The sequence below is a fragment of the Ascaphus truei genome, unplaced genomic scaffold (genome assembly GCF_040206685.1).
Source record: "Ascaphus truei isolate aAscTru1 unplaced genomic scaffold, aAscTru1.hap1 HAP1_SCAFFOLD_1184, whole genome shotgun sequence".
Lineage (NCBI taxonomy): Eukaryota > Metazoa > Chordata > Amphibia > Anura > Ascaphidae > Ascaphus > Ascaphus truei.
The window spans coordinates 4-27,252 of record NW_027454054.1 but is presented as its reverse complement, the minus strand read 5'-3'; the positions used below and the strand labels follow the sequence as shown (position 1 = coordinate 27,252).

General features: G+C 46.7%; 1 protein-coding gene across 1 annotated transcript; it reads left to right on the top strand.

Annotated features, from left to right (window-relative positions):
- Nucleotides 1-8,351: 8,351 nt before the first annotated feature.
- Nucleotides 8,352-26,824, top strand: LOC142475356 (C2 domain-containing protein 5-like). Its single transcript, XM_075581270.1, has 7 exons — nt 8,352-8,543; nt 14,104-14,216; nt 16,442-16,528; nt 17,143-17,314; nt 20,664-20,759; nt 21,812-21,967; nt 26,600-26,824. Exons 2-7 carry the CDS (start codon nt 14,127-14,129, stop codon nt 26,800-26,802), a joined length of 804 nt encoding a protein of 267 aa, XP_075437385.1. The 5' UTR covers nt 8,352-8,543; nt 14,104-14,126; the 3' UTR covers nt 26,803-26,824.
- The last annotated feature ends 425 nt before the right edge of the window (nt 26,825-27,249 follow it).

The window sequence follows — 27,249 nt, the reverse complement described above, 5'->3', positions numbered from 1 at the left end:
CTTGCTGCTACTTGGAATCCCCTACTATTGCCTCCCCCAAAATGTTGGCGACCACCTAGTTTGCCTAGTGGTTAAGCCGGCCCTGAATTAACCAGTTGTATACTGGTTGCATTGGTAGCAGGAAAAGGTCAGGAATGGGAAGATGCCAAGAGAGCAGCACTATACAGTGTCTTCAAGTCTAAAATCAGCCCTGTCAATGAATTTCAAGGACCTTGCGTTATCCATATTCTTACCACAATTATTCACAATACATATCCGCAGGTTATGTGGTTAGATTTATGTTCTGTTTTATATTTGTTGGATGGAGGACAATGGAGTTTACAATGAACAAATGCATTTTTTTAAATAAATACCAACGCATTGCATATAGAGTACAACATCACAGAGATTACACAGGTTTATATTAGAATTGTGAATCCTGGTTCATAGCAGAATGAATTCTTCATTGTGATCTAGGAAGGCAGATAAGATAAACACAATGAAATGCTAAGCTTGCATTATTAATAGAGGAAGAACCAAGCCACATTTACAAATAGTTTTCTTGCGTTGCGTTGCAATGTGTGGTTAGTTAATAATATCATTTGAATCCTGGCTCCCCAGTCTATTTCCATAGTAATCACCAACGAAAGAGCAGTACAAGCAGCTTGGTTCATTGTTCAATAAAGGAATGTGGTACCAGTTAGCTATGTTAAATCAATTAAATACACAGGGATAGGCTCGCCAAATAATAAAGATTACCCACAATAGGTTTGCTGATTTATCTCTCTGTTAATGACTTCCTGAAATTATTACAAAACATGACTGCTCCTCTCGCCCCTCTTCCTGACGAGAGGCCTTGTACATTTAGAGTGTATAAAGAGACATGACTTATACAGAAAGTAAATACGATTAGTGCCATTGCCAAGGTAAAAGTGTGAGAAAGTAAGCTGGCATGTCAAGATTATAGGCAGCAGTTCAAAATATTATTGTAGTCCAACTATTTAGGGCTTAGATTTCTCACATTCCTGCCACCTGCAGTCCCACTGTGTACTGTACATCCAGCCCAGCTGCAGTCCCACTGTGTACTGTACATCAAGCCCAGCTGCAGTCCCACTGTGTACTGTACATCCAGCCCAGCTGCAGTCCCACTGTGTACTGTACATCCAGCCCAGCTGCAGTCCCACTGTGTACTGTACATCCAGCCCAGCTGCAGTCCCACTGTGTACTGTACATCCAGCCCAGCTGCAGTCCCACTGTGTACTGTACATCAAGCCCATCTGCAGTCCCACTGTGTACTGTACATCAAGCCCAGCTGCAGTCCCACTGTGTACTGCACATCCAGCTCAGCTGCTGTTCCTGCACCAACACGAGTAGTTTTCCTGTGAAGAACCGGCATGAACTGTTACTCCACCAAAAGTAACAATACCATTGCATGTGCATTGCTGAAGGGGTTTATTAGTAATAATGCTGTCTTTGAAGTGGATGTACCCAGTCCCAATCCCAGGGTCAGCTCCTCTTGTGATCAAAGCAAAGTCACTTTATCGCTCTTCGCATTAGGCAACAAAAATTAGATTACAAGCTCTTTGGGAGTAGGGAAAGATTGTGTCTGAACATTTGTATGTATATATATATATATGTGTGTGTGTGTGTGTGTAACGGTGTCCCGTCTCCCCAATCACAGATAGGGGCTATTACAGGGTGTATGTGGTGCATGCCTGCTGGTAACAAGAGGGCTGAGTAGTCCGCGATGACTTTGGGACACAGGAACAGGCTTCTGGGGTTCATACACACAGTAAGGGAGTGCAAAGAGAGGGGATGAGAAAGTGCAAAGAGGAGCAGTGCATGAAGGAGGAGAGAGTAAGGTGAGGAACGGGGGACAAGACACAGCAAGGCTTTACAGGGAGGGGTGAAAACAAAGAGTAATGTTTATTTAAGAACCTTTAAGATCTGTTGAATCGGTGTCTGTTATGCTGGAGACAGCTAGTATATATTATTATGCCCACTCTGCAGCAAAGGGACTAATGAGCTGACATTAGGGGCTCAGGCCTGTGGCGAGTTTCTTCTGCCAACACCGCCTCTGCAAAATAATGATGATTTAATTTTTTTCATTGCCCTCCTCTCTAGCCCCCCACCTTCTCTCTCCCTACTCTTTCTCCACCGTACCTCTTTCATTTAATACCTTATGATGGCATCAATTCTTACCACCTCTCAATCCTCCAGCATTCTTGCTTTCTCCTCACGTGTCAACTAACTTTCTTTCTTCGGTTGCTTTCTGTCTAAAACGTGATACCGATAGGACTCTCCATATCTGCCACCAGGCTATGTGCATTATGATATTAAAAAGGTGTTAGAACTTTAACTCACCAACAGTTATTTCAGAAGTCATAGGTACAAAGGTCCAGTACCAACATCGCACTGGTCCAATCGTATAGAAAAATCCAGGGTTGGACCTGCACTCACAATTAAACATATGTACCGTAAATCAGCAGGGCCCGACAAACTGGGCCAAAACCCACCCCAAATGTCACTCCCCCCCCCCCCACGACACTTACCTGTTCATTTGCATTTGCTGAAAAGAAGCTGTATGATTTTTGTATGCAATATTTTGAGGCTAAATAAACAAGCCCATTCTAAGAATCCCGCGTGTTGTTGCATTGACCCTGCATCAGTGATGTTATCTGGTGATGTGAAAGCTTGAAAGACTGCCGTGTCCCAGACTCGGGACAGAGGGTTCCAGGCTCGGGACAGAGGATCCCAGGCTCGGGACTGAGGGTCCCAGACTCGGGACAGAGGGTTCCTGGAGCGAGCGCAAACACAATGAAAACGGATTTCTGCTTTGTCGCATTTCCTTTTTTGCTACCTCTGGTAACAGGCTGAGCCGAACCAGTCCTAAAGATAAATAACAATTTCCTGGGCTGTCCTGCGTTTCATGCTAGTGAGACCAGGTTGCCATCCAAAGCCTAATCAATAAAATGTTTACATAGTAAATAATAGCGATAATAATGTTTGTGTTGCAGTGATGTCGGTGACTAAATAAGTGAGGTATGGGGGCTTAGGGGTAAAAACAAATGGCATTCTAAGAACTGGCTTCTAGTATTGAGACTCAAGTTAAAGCAGCAAGTTGCCCCCCCCCCCCCAAATTATTTTAAATAAAGATCCATTCCTAAGGTGTGGCCAACTCCAGTCCTCAATGGACCACCAACAGGTCAGGTTTTAAGGATATCCTTGCTTCAGCATAGGGGGCTTAATCAACGGCTCAATCGAAGACTGAGCCACTGATTGAGTCCCATGTGCTGAAGCAGGGACTGATTGAGCCATCTGTGCTGAAGCAGGTATATTCTTAAAACCTGACCTGCTGGTGGCCCATTGAGGACTGGAGTTGGCCGCTCCTATCATGATACATAGAGCCCAGTCTATAATACAGCAACTGATTATGCAAAGTGGTGTATAAAGTAAAATATTACAATTATAGCTGTTCCAAAGGAGATTAGGGACTATTATTCCTCAAAATAGACTTCAATATTTCATGACTAGTTTAGTTGAAGCTGCTCAATGTCCTCCTTCTGTACAGACCAAACTTCTCCTCTATCGTTTGGCTCATTCCTTGAATTGTGCGTAGGAGAATTGTGTCATTTTATTCACGGGTGACCTATATAATGGCTACCCAGAGATGGCTTGAAATAAAGTGGGACTCGGTGCCAGGGGAGAGAGCGCGGGGGCTTCTTACCTGCTCCGCCATCATCTCAGCGATGTCGCAACATTGTCACGGCAACGGGACGCTGCGACGTCGCAGAGATGAGATGCCGGGGAGGAGAAGCCGGACTGGAAGGTGATCAGTTTAACTGTTGTGGGGCAGAGCGCGGGGCCTGTAGATGCGTGGCCCAGAGAGCACCGCCATTACACCGACCCCCGTCTCTAATCCCTTTATACTTTTACTTTGTACCCAAAACACCGTTCAAATGTTTGAATAATGAGCTTAAAAAATGTCAAATAAAATCTCCCTCCTGATTGATCACTGGTGCAATGTTTGCAAAACAAATACAGCAGCAGATTTATCAGAGATTAAAACCCTCCCCAGAAGCCTGTGTGCGTTTAACTCATGTCACCCCAGACATGTTACCTGACCTCTGTCAGGTAACTCGGTACGGCTGTTGTATAGCTCATGGGGTGCGCAAAGTTATTGACCTGCGACCCCCCTGCCTCTCAGCCCCAGCGTTCGCGCACCCCCCCCCCCTCTCCTACGACCCGGCGTCAAATGATGCCGCGCGTCACGTCACCCCGCAGCATAATGTAACGCACGTTGCCATGGCGACAAGTCACGTCACATGACCCCGCAGTGTCATTTGCCGCAGCGTTGCCATGGCGATGTGTCGCCGAAGACCCGGCTGGCAGCAGGTAAGGAATGTTACAGAGGCCTCCCCCCAGCATTTCATTTTAACGCCCTGGGGAAGGGCACGGGCTCTGTAACCGCCATGCTCCCCTACAAATTCTTGCACCCCCAGTTTGCGCACCCCTGTATAGCTCATTAATATAAGCTTTAATGCCATGTTAAAGCAGCAAACCAAGCGGACCATTTTTGTTTTTTTTTACATAGGATTGAAGCAGGGGGTCTTTGGAGCTGAACCCCTTAATTTCAGGGATCAGGGACCCCCTGCTTCCCTAGATACTTACCTCCATAGGGGGTGCCGGTAGCCACTCTGGCTATGCTAGCTGTGGTTCATGTAATTGCAGCGTTCAAAGCTGCCACGTCCCTAGAGCCAATAGGAAGGCATGACATCATCCAGGGCGGCTTCCGATTGGCCTGATGACCAGGACCTTTTAAACAGCGCTGAGATACCGTGTCCCCTACAGAGGTAAGTATCTCTGAGCCTTAATGTTCCTTATCGCGCCCCCTGAACTTGTCAGGCTCTTTAAAAACAAAATGTGTGTTAAATTATTTTTTTAATTTCTTCTGAACAGAGCATCTGATTTAAAAAAATAAAAATAGGCGCGGAAAGGGCAAGAAGAGAGCTTTTCAAATAAGTAAACTACATAAGACGCAGAAAAAAAACAGAGCCATCGTCTGATGCTCACACTTACGTTTTGCCCACAATATCCACCTTTCTTCCTGCCTTATTACCTCCTCTTACTCCCGCATTAAGTCTTCCCCCGAGCTGCCCCCCCTCTCTGGAATTCCCCACCACGCACCATCAGGCTCTCCCCCAGCACCATCAGGCTCTCCCCCAGCACCACGCACCATCAGGCTCTCCCCCAGCACCACGCACCATAAGGCTCTCCCCCAGCACTGCGCACCATCAGGCTCTCCCCCAGCACCATCAGGCTCTCCCCCAGCACCACGCACCATCAGGCTCTCCCCCAGCACCACGCACCATCAGACTCTCCCCCAGCACCATCAGGCTCTCCCCCAGCACCATCAGGCTCTCCCCCAGCACCACACACCATCAGGCTCTCCCCCAGCACCACGCACCATCAGACTCTCCCCCAGCACCATCAGGCTCTCCCCCAGCACCACGCACCATCAGACTCTCCCCCAGCACCATCAGGCTCTCCCCCAGCACCATCAGGCTCTCCCCCAGCACCACGCACCATCAGGCTCTCCCCCAGCACCACGCACCATCAGGCTCTCCCCCAGCACCGCGCACCATCAGGCTCTCCCCCAGCACCACGCACCATCAGACTCTCCCCCAGCACCACGCACCATTAGACTCTCCCCCAGCACCATCAGGCTCTCCCCCAGCACCATCAGGCTCTCCCCCAGCACCACACACCATCAGGCTCTCCCCCAGCACCACGCACCATCAGACTCTCCCCCAGCACCATCAGGCTCTCCCCCAGCACCACGCACCATCAGACTCTCCCCCAGCACCATCAGGCTCTCCCCCAGCACCATCAGGCTCTCCCCCAGCACCACGCACCATCAGGCTCTCCCCCAGCACCACGCACCATCAGGCTCTCCCCCAGCACCGCGCACCATCAGGCTCTCCCCCAGCACCACGCACCATCAGACTCTCCCCCAGCACCACGCACCATTAGACTCTCCCCCAGCACCATCAGGCTGTCCCCCAGCACCACGCACCATCAGGCTCTCCCCCAGCACCACGCACCATCAGACTCTCCCCAAGCACCACGCACCATTAGACTCTCCCCCAGCACCATCAGGCTGTCCCCCAGCACCACGCACCATCAGGCTCTCCCCCAGCACCATCAGACTCTCCCCAGCACCACGCACCATTAGACTCTCCCCCAGCACCATCAGGCTCTCCCCAAGCACCACGCACCACCAGGCTCTCCCCCAGCACCACGCACCATCAGGCTGTCCCCAGCACCATGCACCACAAAGCTCTCCCCCAGCACCGCGCACCATCAGACTCTCCCCCAGCACCACGCACCATCAGGCTCTCCCCCAGCACCACGCACCATCAGGCTCTCCCCCAGCACCACGCACCATCATGCTCTCCCCCAGCACCATCAGGCTCTCCCCAGCACCATCAGGCTCTCCCCCAGCACCACGCACCATCAGGCTCTCCCCCAGCACCACGCACCATCAGGCTCTCCCCCAGCACCACGCACCATCATGCTCTCCCCCAGCACCGCGCACCATCAGGCTCTCCCAGCACCGCGCACCATCAGGCTCTCCCCCAGCACCACGCACCATCAGGCTCTCCCCCAGCACCACGCACCATCAGACTCTCCCCCAGCACCACGCACCATCAGACTCTCCCCCAGCACCACGCACCATCAGACTGTCCCCCAGCACCGTCAGACTCTCCCCAAGCACCACGCACCATCAGACTCTCCCCCAGCACCATGCACCATCAGACTCTCCCCCAGCACCACGCACCATCAGACTCTCCCCCAGCACCACGCACCATCAGACTCTCCCCCAGCACCATGCACCATCAGACTCTCCTCCAGCACCACGCACCATCAGACTCTCCCCAGCACCATCAGACTCTCCTCCAGCACCACGCACCATCAGACTCTCCCCCAGCACCATCAGACTCTCCCCCAGCACCGTGCACCATCAGGCTTCCCCCAGCACCACGCGCCATCAGACTCTCCCCCAGCACCACGCACCATCAGATTCTCCCCCAGCACCACGCACCATCAGGCTCTCCCCCAGCACCACGCACCATCAGGCTCTCCCCCAGCACCACGCACCATCAGACTCCCTCAGCACCATCAGACTCTCCCCCAGCACCACGCACCATCAGATTCTCCCCCAGCACCACGCACCATCAGACTCCCCAGCACCATCAGGCTCTCCCCCAGCACCACGCACCATCAGGCTCTCCCCCTCGCTTACCGACGTCCCGCTTCCCAACGGATGCCTTATCTAACGCCGCATAATGCAGTCCGCCGTACAGATTATCCGATATCGGACCCGCTTATCCGATGGTCACCGCCTCCGATTAACATGGACCTGCTTATCTGATGGTCAACGTTAACCGATGGCGGTTTGCGGGACGCATTTTGTCGGGTAAGCGAGGACCGTCTGTACATGGGCCGCTTTCTTTTGTGAATATCCCTATAGTGTGTTTGAGGTGGAGCTAGCGTACACCCCATTTAATCGAATCATTGTGATCCGACAAACTGTGACTTCACGGAGGCCCATTGGGTTACTTATGTTGGGAATTAGTAAGACTTTCCTTCTGTTAGTGAGACTCACTGCAGTTATACCAATGTACCATATATCTTCCAACCTTTTCTTTTTTTTAAAAATTAAAATGCCTCCGGTTACTTCCTGGTATTTAAATCCCTTGCGACACTTGGGCCAATAGGAAGCCGCTACTTTGTGGCGAGAGATTTAAACACCATTTTGTTTCCCCTGGAAGGAATCAGCATTCAGCTCTGGAGACCACCTGCTTCCAATAATCTATATAAAAAAGGGGGGAACCCCCCCAAAAAACAGGCAGACGGAATGGCTCCTTCGGTTGTTTTTTTAAGGGACTATTTCTCTTTGCCAGATTGTGCGTATGGATTAGGTAATATTTTTGTTTTATCATTCAATGTAATTTGTATATATATTTTTAGTTTTTTATTTTGTATTTTCAGGATTTGTTTGCTTAGGGATTTCTCATTATGTGTATACCCTTTTCTGACCAAACAAGCTCATTTTTACCCAATGAACTATATATATTTATTTTTTTTAACTTAGATTTTATTATTTTATCCAGGGGTCCCAGTATATTTTTTTATGCACTTGGATCATGTGCTACAATTATTTGGCCACCAAATGGTCAGTTAGAAAGGGACACTGCCAAGGTTAACTGGCCAGTGCAGACATATTACAACAACCTTGCACTCAGCAGCACTCCCTGTGAAACGCGTAATTGGTTTGGTCTCCCAGGCTTTCCGTAGTCATTGAGGTGGGTCATGTGACCAGCCTCAAAGGGAAGCAGCAGTAACAGCAAGGAGACGCATCATGGCGGCGCCCTGAGCCTGCCTGTAACTATGATGACCCGCACATACCCTGAGCCTGCCTGTGGCATGTGATCAGCAGCACACACCCTCCTGCCTGTGACATGTGATGTGATGAGCAACCCACACCCGCCTGACTGATTGTGAGTGCTTTTTTTTTTTTAAATGCCTGTCTGTATGTCATACTGATACTGCCACACTGGCCTATTCTGTGCTGGCCCTGCGCCTGTGTACAGTGACACCCCCCCTCTATCTGCGCAGTGACATCCCCCCCTCTATCTGCGCAGTGACATCCCCCCCTCTATCTGCGCAATGGCATCCCCCCCCTCTATCTGCGCAGTGACATCCCCCCCTCTATCTGCGCAATGGCATCCCCCCCCTCTATCTGCGCAGTGACATCCCCCCCTCTATCTGCGCAGTGACATCCCCCCTCTATCTGCGCAGTGACATCCCCCCCCTCTATCTGCGCAGTGACATCCCCCCCTCTATCTGCGCAGTGACATCCCCCCCTCTATCTGCGCAGTGACATCCCCCCCCTCTATCTGCGCAGTGACATCCCCCCCTCTATCTGCGCAGTGACATCCCCCCCTCTATCTGCGCAGTGACCCCCCCTCTATCTGCGCAGTGACATCCCCCCCTCTATCTGCGCAGTGACATCCCCCCTCTATCTGCGCAGTGACATCCCCCCCTCTATCTGCGCAGTGACATCCCCCCCTCTATCTGCGCAGTGACATCCCCCCCTCTATCTGCGCAGTGACATCCCCCCCCCTCTATCTGCGCAGTGACATCCCCCCCTCTATCTGCGCAGTGACCCCCCCCCTCTATCTGCGCAGTGACCCCCCCCCTCTATCTGCGCAGTGACATCCCCCCCTCTATCTGCGCAGTGACATCCCCCCCTCTATCTGCGCAGTGACATCCCCCCCTCTATCTGCGCAGTGACATCCCCCCCTCTATCTGCGCAGTGACATCCCCCCCTCTATCTGCGCAGTGACATCCCCCCCTCTATCTGTGCAGTGACACCCCCCCTCTATCTGCGCAGTGACATCCCCCCCTCTATCTGCGCAGTGACATCCCCCCCTCTATCTGCGCAGTGACATCCCCCCTCTATCTGCGCAGTGACATCCCCCCTCTATCTGCGCAGTGACATCCCCCCCTCTATCTGCGCAGTGACATCCCCCCCTCTATCTGCGCAGTGACATCCCCCCCTCTATCTGCGCAGTGACATCCCCCCCTCTATCTGCGCAGTGACATCCCCCCCTCTATCTGCGCAGTGACATCCCCCCCTCTATCTGCGCAGTGACATCCCCCCCTCTATCTGCGCAGTGACATCCCCCCCTCTATCTGCGCAGTGACATCCCCCCCTCTATCTGCGCAGTGACATCCCCCCCTCTATCTGCGCAGTGACATCCCCCCCTCTATCTGCGCAGTGACATCCCCCCCCTCTATCTGCGCAGTGACATCCCCCCCTCTATCTGCGCAGTGACATCCCCCCCTCTATCTGCGCAGTGACATCCCCCCCTCTATCTGCGCAGTGACATCCCCCCCTCTATCTGCGCAGTGACATCCCCCCCTCTATCTGCGCAGTGACATCCCCCTCTATCTGCGCAGTGACACCCCCTTTCTATCTGCGCAGTGACATCCCCCCCTCTATCTGCACAGTGACATCCCCCCCCTCTATCTGCGTAATGACATCCCCCCCTCTATCTGCGCAGTGACATCCCCCCCTCTATCTGCGCAGTGACATCCCCCTCTATCTGCGCAGTGACACCCCCTTTCTATCTGCGCAGTGACATCCCCCCCTCTATCTGCACAGTGACATCCCCCCCCTCTATCTGCGCAGTGACATCCCCCCCCTCTATCTGCGCAGTGACATCCCCCCCCCTCTATCTGCGCAGTGACATCCCCCCCTCTATCTGCGCAGTGACATCCCCCCCCTCTATCTGCGCAGTGACATCCCCCCCCTCTATCTGCGCAGTGACATCCCCCCCTCTATCTGCGCAGTGACATCCCCCCTCTCTATCTGCGCAGTGACATCCCCCCTCTCTATCTGCGCAGTGACATCCCCCCTCTCTATCTGCGCAGTGACATCCCCCCTCTCTATCTGCGCAGTGACATCCCCCCTCTCTATATGCGCAGTGACATCCCCCCCTCTATCTGCGCAGTGACATCCCCGCCTCTGTATTGTATTGTATGTCTTTATTTATATAGCGCCATTAATGTACATAGCGCTTCACAGTAGTAATACATGTGGTAATCAAATAATTAACAGATAATATAAATAACAGGTCATGGGAATAAGTGCTTCAGACATAAAAGTAACATTAATGAAGAGGAGTCCCTGCCCCGAGGAGCTTACAGTCTAATTGGTAGGTAAGGAGAACGTACAGAGACAGTAGGAGGGAGTTCTGGTAAGTGCGTCTGCAGGGGGCCAAGCTTTATGTATCATGTGTTCAGAATATCCACAGTGCTATTCATATGCTTTATGACATCTATATTCTTTAAGCGTGTGTCTTAAAGCTGCAGTTCAGTCCTTTTTTTTTTTTAATTTTTTTTTTTACTTCAATAGTTTCATGTGGGCAATCTCTAATTACCTAAAGAACTGTATAGCTGCAGGTCAATTCGTTCTCCTTGTATTGATCGGCAAAATTTGGTGACATAATTAGTGAAGGGATCTGTTTTTCTTCTGCTTCTGTCTCTCAGTGGAAGCTCATGAATATTCATGAGCACTCCTGCACTGACATGTGCTAGAGGGAGGGCAGGGCTGACAAAGTGGTGTGCCAGGGCTTGTGACAGGACATGAAGGGGCAGTACCTTAGCAAATGGCTGTTAAAATAGAATACAAGAAAATTGGTCTTTCAAAGTTGTTGTTTTTTAAAATAGAAAATGCTAAAAGTATTTTTTCTTACTACAGAACTGATTTATTAAAAAAAATACACATGCAGGATATTGACTGAACTGCAGCTTTAAGGTGGGTCTTAAAGGTGGATAGAGAGGGTGCTAGTCGGGTACTGAGGGGAAGGGCATTCCAGAGGTGTGGGGCAGTCAATGAAAAAGGTTTAAGGCGGGAGAGGGCTTTAGATACAAAGGGGGTAGAAAGAAGACATCCTTGAGAAGAACGCAAGAGTCTGTGCAGTGACATCCCCCTCTGTCTGTGCAGTGACATCCCCCTCTGTCTGTGCAGTGACATCTCCCTCTGTCTGCACTTAGCTGTACCTAACTAGCAGCTGCACTACATGTTGTGGGTCCTGTAAGACCAGGTGTAGAAATATTTGTATCTGTAACAAATATATCTTTATTTATTAATTACAGACACAATGTATGTTTTTGGTGCCTGAGGCACAGGGAAATAAAGTGACTTGCCCAAGGTCACACGGAGCTGACACCGGGAATTGAACAAGGCTCCCCTGATTCAAACACAGTGTCATTGTTGTTAAGTCAGTGCCTTTACTCGTAGTGATAACACAGGGGGGGGGGAGGAGGGGGGAGTTCTCAACTCCAGTCCTGAAGACTCGCCCAACTGGTCAGGTTTTCAAGATGTCCCTGCTTCAGCACAGGTGGTTCTCAGTGGCTTGGTTAATGGCTGCACCAACTGTGCTGAAGCAGGGAACTCCTGAAAACCTTACCTGTTGGTGGCCCTTGAGAATTGGAGTTGACCATCCTTGCTCTGGAGCTTTAGATGCATTGCATTATGGGAAGTAACAGGATAAAGTGACACTGTGCGTGTGTTTTCTTTGTTTTCAACATGCTGTGATTATAAAGGCACATTATTGGATAATCATATTATAGTTCTATTATAACTAGTAATATGTGCAGCTGCTAACACCCTGAAGTTGCGAAGAAACATCATAGAAATAAAGGAAAGCAGGCACAGTCTCCAACAGTTTCCTAATCATCTAATAACTTGAGAGGTCTAACAATAACTGTGTACAATTCTATTGTAATAAAAACAATAGGCACCATATGAATATGTATAAGCAGTGTTTTAGGAAGCTATGGCGAGATAATGACAGCATAAACTAATTGACCATTTATCACTATAGATTTTCCAGTATTATTCCGCTAACGTCCCCCCTTCATTAGTGCTCTAAAAATGAATAGTCCGTTCTTGATGAGATGAGAGAAATTCTGGAGAGTTGGGTCATTTTAGCATGGGCCTTTTAACCGTGGGGGGCGGGAGAACCTCTAGGGGGGCGCGGAGGTTACAGAGGCCCTGCGCTCTTCCCCACGACACTTAAATGCCGGGAGAGGCATGGAGCCTTTGTAACTCACTTACCAGACGGTCTTCGGCGACGCGTCGCCATGGCAACGCTTGTCAAATAACATGGTGGAGTCACGTGACGTCACATGACCTGCGACGTCATTTGACGCTGAGCCATTGGGAGAGGGGGGGAGGGGGAGCGAACGTTGCGGCTCCCAGGAACAGGGCCACAGCTCAAAAAGTTAGCACACCGCTGCTTTAACCCATTCACTGCCAGGAAGCGCTTCCGCCCCATGGACCCTCCAGCACTGCCGAATCACGTGATCACTTCTAAGGCTACGGCCCCGGTAACTCAGCTGCAACGCGTGCCCGCGAGATTGGCGGCGCGTGCAGCCGATTACCTGGTCTGCAGGGAGCTGGAGGAAGAGAGACCGGGGGGGGGGCGTGGCCATGACGTCACTCGGCAGGTTCGCCCTCATTGGCTGAACCGCCGGGGGGCGTGCCGTATCGCTCGACGCGAGACCTGCTCTCAATTCTATTGAGAGCAGGAGCAGCTCGCGCCTCAGCACTGCGGCCCCCCCTCGCAGCCGGCCCGGCGCTATTGAGGGGAGGGCTCTCGTGCGTGCAGCGTCCGCCACAGCGGACGCTGTAGTAGGCAGCGGGGTCAAGCCCTAAACGGTCACAGGATCGGTTCCGGGAGCAAGTAGGGGAGGGTCACCTCCAGTGTAGTTTATGATCAGCGCTGATTGCAAACAGTCCCTAAAAAAACTAGCCATGCAGCATACGTCATAAGGACCTCTAGGCTGGCACTTTTTATGACATACGCTGTACATTAGTATGGCACTGAAGGGGTTAATTGTCTTCAATGTAAGTTGCGATACCTTTTAGCAAACCAACATTCGACTTCTTCACAGATCTCGTTTTTTTTCAAGTGTAGTCTAATATACATAAAAAAGACGAAACCTGCGAGCTTCTGAAATCTCTGTACACAATAATTTTATCTATGGGGAACGCTAATGTCGGTCCCCTGAAAAGTATCACAACCGACATAGAATCTGCTTATCTCCAGGGCCAAAGCAGCTACTTTGTAAAGGATGTGTTTGGTCTTACCTAAATGATTGTGAGCATGAGGAAGAAACAAGTAAGCGAGGCTGTGATAAAAACTTAGATGACATTCACATCCAACATGAGGATTATTGTACTACACACTGTGAGTCATTTTCTTTAATCTTTTCTGAGTCGTTGGTTCATTTAAAACAGTGACATTGTAAAAATGTTTTTGCAGCATATTTGTTAACAAAAATGATCTATTTGCCTTGGCCAAGGGCCAGATTGTCTAAAAAATATACAGTATATTGGAAAAAAATTGTGTGTGTGTGTGTGTCACATGTAAGTGCTATTACATATAGAAAAATCCAGATCTTTGTCCTGCTAATTAAATGTGCTGCTTATCCTATGATGCTTTAATTGCTGAGCGATGGAAAGTAAATAGTTTCTCTCTTTAGGTGACGGTGGGAAACCTTGAGCCATGCCTGGAAAGCTGAAAGTGAAAATTGTGGCCGGCCGCCACTTGCCTGTGATGGACAGAGCCAGTGACCTGACCGATGCATTCGTGGAGGTCAGCTAGTTGTTTAAGTCACAAAAATGCCCAATATAGCAGATATGTTTGTTCTGTATTAATCATTCATTTTATTTTGTGCATGTTGAAATGTCATATAAAGCAATGCAGGGAGTAAGCATCTTAAATAGACAACACTGCTGAATGGCGCTAAAATCCCAATCTCTAGCATACTGTTAATTATACAGCCATTTCCAGAAACATCGGTTTATCCCATCTGCCTGGTCTGAGGTAGAATAAGCCTCCTTGGCCAGGAAAGTTTTGTCCACAATATAAGATAGAAAGGAGTGTGATAAACTATAGATATGTTGTGCAGTGGCTTCAGATTTGCACAATTTAGATGATCAGATGGGATTATGGTTGGACGACATACCGGTATGATAGTAATACTGCGGAAATAAGATTTTGTGTAATTTTTTATTACTGCGGTATTCGTATAAGCCGGCTCACGCAGAGATGAATCTCCCTCATCCATCATCGCGTCCTCTGCGCTGCAGAAAAGGAATGAGGGGCTGCCGTGCAGAGTCAAAGAAAAGCAAATAAGGGGTGCAGGGGTTGCTCTCCTTCCCACACACACACTAAGGTATCTTCCCACCCTGCTGCACCAATGCCCCTTCTCCCATCCCCTGATGCATTTAGGCAGCCACCGGACCTCCCGTCTGGTCTGCACTGCCACCCGATGCACAGAGGCTGCTGCATGGGGCGCTCTCCTCCTGCTGCACCTACCCTTCTGCTGATGGCTGCGGCCCCCCGCCCTTCTAACACGGATGGCCCAACCCTTTCCTCAGACGCCCCCCCTTCCATTTTCCACTGACAGACCCCCCCCCCCCAATTATTTGTTTTTAAATTAATTACAGTTTACAGTCAAAGAACCAAAGTGGAAAGAACGGCGGTACATCTGCTGCTGAAGAAAAACTTTAGACCAAATACTGCCAAGAACTAGGTGCAAAAATGTATTGTGGGCACATTAAAAACAGCAAAAAGATCACTCTGACGCGTTTCACGTGGCAACCCACGCTTTATCAAAGAGAAAGTACAAACAACCGATCGCGCATTTAAATACCCATGATTCCCTCCCTTCACCTGTGACGCTACATTGCTGTGTCCAATGGAGGGAATCATGGGTATTTAAATGCGCGATCGGTTGTTTGTACTTTCTATTTGCTGTTTTTAATGTGCCTACAATAAATTTTTGCACCTAGTTCTTGGCAGTATTTGGTCTAAAGTTTTTCTTCAGCAGCAGATGCACCGCCGTTCTTTCCACTTTGTTTGCAGATACTCCTGGGTAGGAGCACGCCGACAGGACCAGAAAATCCCACAAGGTCAGCAGTGAGTAACTCACAATTTGTTACTTCATTTATGGGATCAGTCCATCATTTACCACCCAGATCACCACATAAGATATACCTATTATAGGCTAGTGGTGTGTGCATGGGTTGTGTTTAAGGATTACAATTGGACATTTGGATTCCTGTGTCTTATAAACTGTCTACTGCAATGAAGATAATGATGATTTATACCAAGGCATAGTCTTCTCCTGGCAAGCATCACAAGGGGGGTACCCCTTTCTCTTTGTATGTCTACAGTCAAAGAACCAAAACAATTAAATGCTTTTTAGCGTTTTTGTGGGGTTTTGTTTAATACCAAAAATAGATTTATCGCGATATAGATAGTTATCGCGATACATTTCTTGATATCGTTATCGTAGTGAAATTCTTGGTATCGCCCAATCCTAGATAGGAGTTGTCTTGGCCACTAGTTTCACGCATACTTCGATATGATGCTTGGCGTGACGGCCAGTTAAACTGTACAAGTTTGGATTGTCCATATCTTTCAGGTTTGTCACATCTGACCACGCGCTGTGTATGGAATCGTAAGTTCATGGGACGATCAAAGCTTGCTCCAGTTCTGTCTCTTAATGTGAGGGAGAAAAAGCAACATACAGTATTTAACTTATTAGCGCCGCATTGCAGCCATGAATTTGTCATGTGCCAACTATACTGGTTTTATTAACAAAGCTGTGCTGAACTATATGATATAGTGGCCATTAATTTACTGTAATCTCTGCATCTAGCACTGTTTTGTAAATAAGCTTTTATAAACTTATAAAGTTCCACATTTTTCTGGCAGTTAATAGTTTTCTACAAAAATGTCAACCCTGTGTAATTTATTTAAATTTTTTTAGAATACGACTTTAAGAGATTATTTCTTCCATTTTCTCTTAGGTAAAGTTTGCCAACATCACCTTCAAGACTGATGTGTTCCCCAAGTCCCTCAATCCTCAGTGGGACTCCGAATGGTTTAAATTTGAGGTAACATTGTCAATTCTATCCTTTTATTATACCTTTCTGTAACCTGACCAGCACAGAATACTGCTGTGTTAATGAAGTTTTAGAAAGATTGGGTTCAGTGCATTTTAGGGCTTGCAATCTAAAACATTAATAAACACAAACTCCCGATAAAACTACAAAATGAAATCCATGTAAAAACATTGTCAGTTTTGTAGGTATTGTATGGTAAAATGTATCCAAAATTGCAGAAGTTCCAGTCATAAGTTAATGAGCTAAAATATACTAGATACTTTTAACCCCACGGAAATCAGTAAATCATCATGTGTAATGTTTGGATTCTCATCTACCGTGGCTGTATAATATTGTGATAAAGTAGTTTTACTTAAGGCATCTCATAGTAAGCACTACAGCATGGGGTGGCTAACGCCAGTCCTCAAGGGCCACCAACAGGCCAGGGATTGGGGATATCCCTGCTTCAGCACAGGTGGCTCAGTCAACGATTGAGCCACCTGTGCTGAAGCAGGGATATCCCCAATACCTGGCCTGGTGGTGGCCCTTAAGGACTGGAGTTGGCAACCCCATGCACTAGAGGGTAACAGGAAAGTTGAATGACTGATTACGGTTTGCGTTTGCAGGTAGATGATGAAGACTTGCAAGATGAACCCCTGCAGATCACAGTCCTGGACCACGATACTTACAGCGCTAATGATGCCATTGGCAAAGTGTATATCGATATTGATCCTTTACTTTACACTGAGGCAGCCACTGTGATTTCTGGATGGTTTCCAATATATGATACCATACACGGTAAACGTTTTGTGTTCAAATTTCATTTTGTTTTCTTCACTGGTGCTATAAAGATGCATCAATATTTCTTTTTTTTTTTTTTTTAACGTATAAACACACCTCCCCTTAAAGCAGGAGTTCAAGTGAAAAAAAATATTTCCCTTTTTAATATGTGCATCAATACAATCCACACAATGACAAGTAACTAGCCAAGTTGCCGATCGATCCGTTTTCCTTTGATCGGTTAAGATTCGGCTCGGGGGTTCACTAAATGGCAATCAGTTGAACACATTTGCATATTAATATGACAGAGTTCTGCGGGGAAGATCATGTGACCAGGCAGTCACTGCATTCGATTGATTGCACTGCTAGAGAGAGGGCGGGCTCAAAAAGGGATGTGCAGAGCCTGTTTCAGAAGAGAAAGGGGGTGTGACTTTGTAAATGGTTGCTATAGAAACAAAATATGCTTGTTACATTATAATTTAAAAATGTAATTCAGAGTTGTTTAAAAAAAATGGTACAAGTATTTTCTCATTGTACAGAACTGATTTATTTAAAAAAACACATGTAGAATATTGCGTGGTCATCAGCTTTAAGGGGGCACCATAATACTTTGCAATCAATTTAAGAGCAACTAAAATCATCTAGAAAATTAGAGGGGGCTCAGACAGGAAAAGCCAGAATGAAGAAATTAGTCTTGCACAGCGCCTGAAACAATGGAGAAGTCGCGATGCGCGTGAGCTCTTCTGGGAGCGCATTCCATGCCGCACACAAGATGCTGCACAAGAGAAGGTCCGCCCGCCCAGCGTAGGGTGCAGAACCCTTTGCACAGACCCCCCTCTGAGGACCTCCGAGGCATCCAAAGAGACTGCAGATAGAGGGCCCTGGGCCTTGTGAGGGTTTGAGGCCATAACCGTCACCTTGTACCGAACGCAGAAGATGCGAATCTTCGTGCGCAATGCAGATCGCGTAACATGGGGTAATGTGCTGGAAGCGAAAAACACGGGAATATATTTGCAAGTTGAATGGGAGTTAAGTAGAAATGGTGGGTGTTTATCTTTGATATATGTTGGGGGTAGCCCCTCAGACACCAGGCATTGTGACTGCTCCGCAGTGGGACTGGCTTACATCAGAAGATTGAAATCTGCAGCCACGGCTGCTCGCTATGTTTTGCTCCTTTTTTCTTGTACTGGATGAATATGTGGGGACCCTCCAGAGCTGAGCCTGTTATCTTCAGGCCTTGCCCCCTCCCCCTTGTTTCTGAGATACCAGTGAGGTTACTGGCTGTTGGTCGCCCTCCATGGGAAACAAAATGGCCACCAAATTTTCCAGGTCCCATAGGCTAATAGGAAGACGAAGTGGCCATTTAAATGCCCTTTAAAAACCCAAGAATAAACACAAGTAAGTACATACACACAAAAAAATGTGTGTGTGTGTGCTCACACACACACACACACACACACACACACACACACACACACACACACACACACACACACACACACACACACACACACACACACACACACACACACACACACACACACACACACACACACACACACTCACACACACTCACACTATCTTGTCAGTTGCTACTTTTTCTTCCCCTGTAGCTGTTTGTCTAATAATGACTTCCTCATTGCTTTTGCAAGGGGTGACTGGATCCACAAACAGTTTGATCATTCAAAAAAGATTGCTTAGAATTGTTTAAACCAGGGGTGGCCATCAACAAGTCAGGTATTGGGGATATCACTGCTTCAGCACAGGTGGCTCAGTCAAAGAACCATTACCGACTGAAAACTTTCAGTGTGAGTTGTCCGCCAATACCGGTGTGATCTGCTGCTTTGGTCATATTGAATACGGCCTTTAGGCTTCTCTGTTTGCGGAAAGGCACCAGTCAGAGTTAGACCATTAAACAGACATCGCGACCACGCAAAACTGGGGCCATAACATCAGAGATTTTTTCCCCACCAGGATTTTCTTAAGCCTTTTCGAACAATTGAGTATGTACAGTATTATGCAAAATAAATGAAAGAAAATGATGCATTTTTGCTTCTATTTTAAGTGTTTTTCCGTAAAGGAGTGCTGTGAACAGATGGCTACACTGTACCAGTGTTGGCACTGTGGCATCAGTTTCTGCGGTTGTCATGCCGAGGTAGCTGGTGGCTGTGACCTGCATATGTAACGGTGTAAGTGACACAGTTGTTTAAACAAGTCACTGATTGCTATTGTACACAACAAATATACCCTGACTACCGCCCATGACTGAGGTGGTGTCATGTGTTGGTTATTTAGTATTTTGCTACAGTATCTATGTGCATTATCAGTCCAGACAGCTTGGCAATAAATAACATGAATTGAGCCTCACTGGAAATGGTGCACATTTTTTAAACTTGTTTTGTGAAATTTATAGTCTTTTTGTATGTATTTCTTTATATAGTGCTTAGTCTATTCAACACTTTGCAAAAGAAACAATACAGTACTGGGAATTATAATACAATATGCGCAACAAAGTCAGACACTAGGAAAGGAAATCCCTGCCCCGGAGAGCTTACAATCTAAGTGGTATGTTGGGAGACTTACAGAGACAGCAGGTGAGGGAGTAAGGGCAGTAGATGGCAGTGCTTGGCCACTATGGTTGGTAGGAGTGACTGGGTGTGGGACAGTAGCCATGGGTCCAGGCTATTGTATGACCTTTTGTAGGTCATAGCTTGCATTTATTTACTTCTGAATTCTGCCAAGCCCGTACTGTAAACAGAACCTCACAAATCACACCTTGCTCCCTCCAGCTAGGCAAGACTGTCTGATATTCTATCTGCTAATCTACACAGCACTTGTATTTGTGATTTACTGTACAGCTTCTGTTTCCGTGCAATAAAAGTACAACATTTCTCATCGATCTTCCTTTGTGATCCCTTGTTGTTGGCCGCTTGCACATTTTTAATCTGCTGTTTGGTTTTTATTACGTTTTTTGTTTTAATGAATTAAATGGTCTGAGTTGTAAAACTAAAAATAACTAACTTGCCAGCGATAGGCTTGCTCCGGCAGGCAAGAGAAGGTCTCCATGTCATCGGGTGATGGCCTTGGAGGTTCCCATCGGTGACCCCAGCGGCAGTACTGGTGTGTTGTGTTTGTTTTTTTTTTTCAGTTTTCTTTTCTAATTTATGTTTCACCGGCAATAACTACATTGATTACAGGTAATTGGTAATTGGTTCCCCCTGAGTTCAGTGTGAAGTGATGCAATTTAAAAAAAAAAAAGTTTTCGAGGCTGTTGGATGTTACTACTTTTAATATTGAAAAGGAAAAAAACACCTTGGACCCCTTTTTGTTTGACCCTTATTTCCTGTGTCCCCCTTCTGGTATGCAGGTATACGAGGGGAGATCAGTGTGGTGGTGAAGGTGGACCTCTTCAATGACTTGAATCGCTTCAGGCAATCTTCTTGTGGAGTTAAGTTTTTCTGCAGTGAGTGTCCTTTACCTGACTTGTATACACAGTACACGTGTGCCAGGTACAGGCCCAACTGATATACACAGTATTAAAGATGCAATAAAATGAAAATACTCAACTTCTCTAACTTTTAATTACACCTGTTTGATTATTAGAGACGCGTGCTTTTTAAATGTAACTCCAGAAGCATAATTTAAAGCGTCATAATTACACATAAATTCTGAAGACATGCAAACATCATGAACGTAAGGGGCGAATCACTCTTGGAAATTATAGTATTCACTTAAGAATACTGTATAAGTCACGCGTCCAGAAACCCCAAGTCATCCCATCAATTTGGGTTCTCTGGTAATGAATGGCCTAATAGGACCAGAAGATCCCTTCTTCCCCCTTAGATGCCCTTCCAGTATGTGTTTCTATGTTCGAGTCTCTCCCTGCGCTTATCTCAGGGTCAGACTTCTGGTTAGCTATAAACCCTCCTGTCTAAGTTATTTCAAGACTTTGGCTGTTTCCTACTTTAAACATGTTTGTAACTACAGCTTGTAATGTTGTTACCTTTACTCTGTGTCCAGGACCTACTTGAAAACGAGCGGTAAGGCTGAGCTTATACTCAGCGCGATAGAGCTTGGGCGCGCGACAAACACAAGTGGCATAATCCCTATGCGGCTGCCCCTAGTGTGGGTGCGACGGAGCGCGATGGCGTTTTGAAAAGCCAAAGAATTTGTCTTTTCAAGCATGGCTGCGGGACGTCAGCGTCCGCATCACGTGAGCGGTTCAGCCAATGAGGGCGAACCAGCTTCGTGACGCAGCCGCCACGCCTCCCCAATCGCCTGCAGCTCAGTGCACGCATAGCTGGGGCAACAGGCGTGTGCGAGGCTACGCGGTCCGTCGCGGGCGCGCAAGTAAGCACTATAATCTTAGCCTAACTCTCAATGTCATTTTTCTTGTTTAAAGTACTTAAGAAATACTTTGCCTCTGTTAGCAAGTAAAGTACTTTTGTAAAGACTTCAGCAAATGAAAAAGCCGCACATGTATGGAGACTCACCGTTTGCTAATCCACTTAACAGCTACATCTATCCCGAAGTCTTACCGCGCTTTAGCCATTCATGGGTTTGTGGAAGAGCTGGTTGTCAATGAGGATCCTGAGTACCAATGGATTGACAGAATTCGAACACCCAGAGCTTCAAACGAGGCCAGGCAGAGACTCATTTCCTTAATGTCAGGTATGTTTGTCATTCCTTGCTGCCGGCGTGACTTTCAGTTTGAAGATTATGTTTAGATAATCACCAACCTGTTTTTAAGATCTATTTATTTTCTCATCTGTTCTATGGCTTACAAAGCGTTAAGAGGTTCACCTAATCTGTTTCATACTCCCGTATGACACAATGTTTATATTTCAGATATTACAGGTCTGCAAGTGGACATATAAAGTAATCATATTAGGGTCTTCATTCACTGAACCACAGTAGAGATTTATCCCTGGACAAAACCTTTCATTGTATTGGGATTTTGTGTGCTAGTCTGGGAGGCACTAGGCGATCACTTGTTAATTTTCAATCCTTTTAGACAAGGAGTCCCGGAAGCTTATACAGCTGACCCTGTGCTGCTTATACACCCTGTTATACAGCTGACCCTGTGCTGCTTTTCTCACAAGGGTTCTCCAAGCCTATTCCAGTTTTCCAAACACGATCTTTGAATCAGTTTATCCATCTGTGCCTTGCTTAACAATAACAGCAAAACGTCTTCCTGCTATATGAAGACTTTCTTGCCTACCAGAGTAACAAAAGCTGCATGTAAGTTCTTTCAGTAAAAGTCATCCCAAGTGAGGGGTTACAGTGTCTGCGTTTTTGCTATAGTATGTACAGCAGTGTTTCCCACTGATCCTCTGTGTGTCATAATCTGATATGGTTGCATCTCTTATTTGTGTAAATGTATGCAGTTACCCTTCTTCATGAGCGATGGGGCTTGAGTTCACATTTTATATTTGTGATTTTTGTGGCTGGGTCATACCACGGCGATTTAGAGAGAGGGATTTGGTTCATTAAACAATAACAGTACTGTTGGAATTTCAGAGGTCACTCTGAATGTGCTCAGCCTGGTTATATAACGTGTTTCTAGTAATATTCCTGCAGATTAGGCGTGACTGCAGCTTCCTGTTTACAATGTACGGTATCGCTGTTCTGCACCTCAGTCAGTTATTTATTTGAGTGGCTGAAATGCCTTATTTCAAAAAATTGCCATTGCTGTGTTAAATCATTAGTAGGCGGGATTTCTTTTTAAGGTGACATTGCATTGTTAGAGCATTATGCATATAACAATTTAATTTTTATAATCTGAACAAGGTGGTACCCCAAAGGTGAATCTTAACTATTTTTAGCTCAAAGAACTCTCCTGGGAAATGAGATCTGAATATATTTCCCCCTGGACGTTATTTCTTGCATTGGGGGCGAAACCTATAGGCTGTCTGTATATTGGTTGGTGAATGGAAACATAATTTCGTCTTTTTGTGGGTATAGCTGCCGCACACACGGAATAAATAGTTTGATGATCGAGGATTGGGTTATATCAAAGTGATCACGATTTCAATCATCTTTCATTTTGACATTGGTACATACTGTATATAAAATAAAAACTTGTTCTTTTACTATTAAGTAAAGCATCTACTCTGTTGGGCATTATTTTTTTTTATTTTTTTTATCAGGCTTTGATAATTTCATGTTGTTGGGTTGAAAACTGGAGCTAATTTCTTAGCATATAATGTAAAGACTCGATTTTAAGAACTTTCCAAACTTTTGTTTGCAGAATTTATACCAAGCTTGTTGGGTGTAATAATTTGGTGGAAATGTTGAATAAAAAGTATAATGTATAGTGTAATGTAGCGTAATTGACAAGGTTCAAAAACTTTTTCACAAGTTTATAACACAGTTAATAGCCAAGAAGTTGTCAGTGGTTATCTGTTTGCAATAAAATCTTTGTATTTCTTCATGGTGACAAAATAGCGCTCAGTACAGCGTATTGTAAAATGATGTGCACCATACTGAACATTACATTGCTAGAAAAATAACTGAAGCCCTGCAGACTGTTTGCGTCGTTTTCTGAACGGTCAGGGCCCTCAGTGGGAATATCCTGTTTGATATGTAAGATACTCTATTAGCAGCTTCCATAAAAGTAGCACGCGGTGTCCGTCCATACTACAGTTCACCCAACACAGGGCTACCAGTGATAACTGTGAGCAGTATTACGGAAGTGTCAGGTGTGAGAAGGGGAATCACAGCGGGAGAGTGGCATACTGCCGAGAAGCCGGATACTCTCCTGGCTTATATTCCTGGGGTGAAAAGCAGTTAAATATACCCACCTTAATAGTGTAACTGTGACTAGCTAAAGCAGTTTGATTTCTTTTTTTTTATTTGTGGTTTTGTTGTTGCATAGACAGTTTTGGCTGATGACAGGCATTGCATTTCCCCAGTTGTGTACCTCTTGTTATAACAATTGTGGGACCATATTTTGGAGAAGGCCTTGTTGTGTATCTCTGATAAATTGGGGATGCAATCTTGGCAGCAAAACCTTATTGAAGGTGCATTTCTTCCCACACCTGTGGGAGAAAACAACACATAAAAGGGTCTCATTCTGGATCAACTGAAAACGGCCCAATCAACCTCTCCGGTTGATATAGATCAGGAGTGGCCAACTCCAGTCCTCAAGGGCCGCCAACAGGTCAGGTTTTCAGGATATCCCTGTTTCAACACAGGTGGCTCAGTCATCCTGACTAAACAACTGATTGAGCCACCTGTGCTGAAGCAGGGATATCCTTAAAACCTGACCTGTTGGGGGCCCTTGAGGGCTGGAGTTGGCCACCCTTATTCCAAAGGCAAAAGCTCTCAATTAAAATGGATCAGTGTTATAGGTTCTGACTCAATCCAGTTACCAAGCAGTAAAACAGGGCTTGGGGTTTTAGCACCTCTTTCTAACATGATGAGAAGGTGCAGTGACCTCATACAATAGGGCGGGGCTAATACACGTTGGATTCGCTCCAGGGTTCCGCCATATTTACAGAGTAAAAAAAAGATGATATTGCAGCTGTTATTAGTTAAAACAAATTAAAACCGCCACCCGCAATGAACCCTTTAATATGGGAAATAGTGAGTGGCAAAAGTTTGGTCACGGAGAATCGTGCCGTGTTTTTGCACACAAGAAGAGTGAGGTTCACCAGGAAAGCGTTTGCAGGGGACCTCGGTCACGTGACCGGGGCGTTTTTAAGGCAACCTTCTTTGACAAAAATGTCGTACTGATTGTGATCGGTTTGAAGGAGCACTCGCTGCTTGCACAGCAACCTGCTAAAGACTTTCACAAACAGCGGTGTTTGTTACTCCACTCGCAAGCAAACCGCATCTGCCAGGAAAGAACCAATTTCAGCCGGAGAACCGGTTCCACGGTGACATTTAAAGCCGCAGTGCCACATAGTGGATAAAAATAAGAAGGAAAAAAATGCTTACTTTATCACTTAAGCTTTATCCCGTTGACTTTAATGGGGAAAATGGCAGCCATCTTAATTTCAGCCAGCAGTTTAGGTTTTTGGATGCGGATATCTCTGGATTGCAACAGAAAACAAACAGAAAAATATTCACGTTAAAAAGCACAACAAACTTTGCTAAATAGCTACATTACCACAACAGGATGTAAAACAAAATGTAGCTTGGTACTGAACCTGGGGCTGCACCTTTTAAAGTGACGTCAGAAACACTTAGTGATTTTATCAGCTCTTCTCTGTACTAAGAATAGTACAGGATTTTTCTAGCTTCTTGAGCAGTGTGAACAGTAAATTGTTAAATGATCATTTTACATAGGGGGCAAAGTTCGGGCATTTCCAACCCCGGTGCAGCGTAGCGGATTACTTGGTTAAATAATCAGTAAGCACTAAACCAAAGAACTTACTATGAGGAATCCTGCTAATAGCTTCAGGTGCTCATGAAGTTCGGCTTTTAAATGTGTTCAAGCTGCCATTTTTGTTCATTTCCCCCCCTTTTTTATATAGCGCTTTTATTCCAATGGAAATCACAGTTACAAAAAGGGTAAAAAAGAAAACATTCCAGGTTATAAAAGACCAAACACAGGATGGGACGGTGCTGTAGTTAATAAATGGCGGACAGGTTATGGGTCATTAAATGCCTGGTTAAGCAGGTAGGTGTGGAGCCTGTTTCTATAGATTCCCAGAGAGGGGGGCTCTGAACTGTACGAGGCAGACCTGTTCCAGAGAGTGGGAGCAGCGCGGCTAAAAGCTCAGGCGCCAAAGGAGGTCAGAGGGATTCTGGGAACTGTTAGGAGTCCTTCATCTGCAGCTGGAAGTGAGCGAATGGGAGTGTAGGGAGCCAGAAGCCCTCTCATATAGCTGGGACCCTGGTCACAGTGCCTGACCGAGACTTCATTACGCCCCGGGCGGACACAACATTTGGTGCCCCTACTCACCGACACTACTACGCGGCGACGCGAGGCGCCTCACACGAGAGCGTGCTGGCCCAGTAGGCTCACAAATGGTGGTGGCGTTGGCATGGGTAGGGTTTGCTGAAGGCGCGCTCCTCCATTTCCGCTTCTTGTTGCTGAAGAAAAGCTTTGTTGAGTTCATGAAGATCCTTTAAGATGCACATTATTAATACAGTGCAACGTTTCCGGCCTGTCGATCGTTTTGTTCTGCAAGAAGAGAAGTATGTGATTGCTCTTCTTTTGTCTGAAATATTTTCCCAGGGTCGGCCTGAGAATCTTTAATATTTACTATGCACTGTACCTAAATGTTTAGGCTCCAAGTAGAGCGATACTGTTCCAGTTTTCCATTCATAGTTCTTTCCCCCTCCCCATCTCAGGTGAATTGCAGAGGAAGATTGGATTAAAGGTGCTCGAGATGCGGGGGAATGCGGTGGTGGGTTACCTGCAGTGCTTTGACCTGGAAGGAGAATCGGGCTTGGTTGTACGAGCCATCGGCACCACGTGTAGCTTGGAAAAACTAAATAACCTGGCCCCATTCGCTCCTGCATCTAATTCCCCTTCCAAAGAAATGAAGGAGTAAGTACTCGCTGCAGCTGAAAACGGTCTCCTCCCTTTTATTTTTTTACATTTTTATTTGCAACCAGTTTTGTTTCTGAATATTTTGATATATCTGACAGTGTTTGCAGTGCTGTACGCTTGAGTTTACAGACTACGTTTTGTTACCTGATATACGAGCAGGCAGGCAGAGGACCGGAAGAGGGTGGTCCCACTTAAAGTACAGATTTTAGCACTTCATACATTCTTTCTGTATTCAGCCTTATTTCAGGATCTGTGGTGGTTGATGGGAGACCCCTTTTGAAGGGTGCTTTTTCACCGATCCTGAATTGAAAACTCCATCCTGTTTGAATCACTTTATGGCAGGGGTGGCTAACTAGAGCCACCAACAGGTCAGGTTTACAGAATATCTCTGCTTCCGTTTTGGTGAGCCACCTCTGCTAAAGCAGGGATACCCTGAAAACCTGACCTG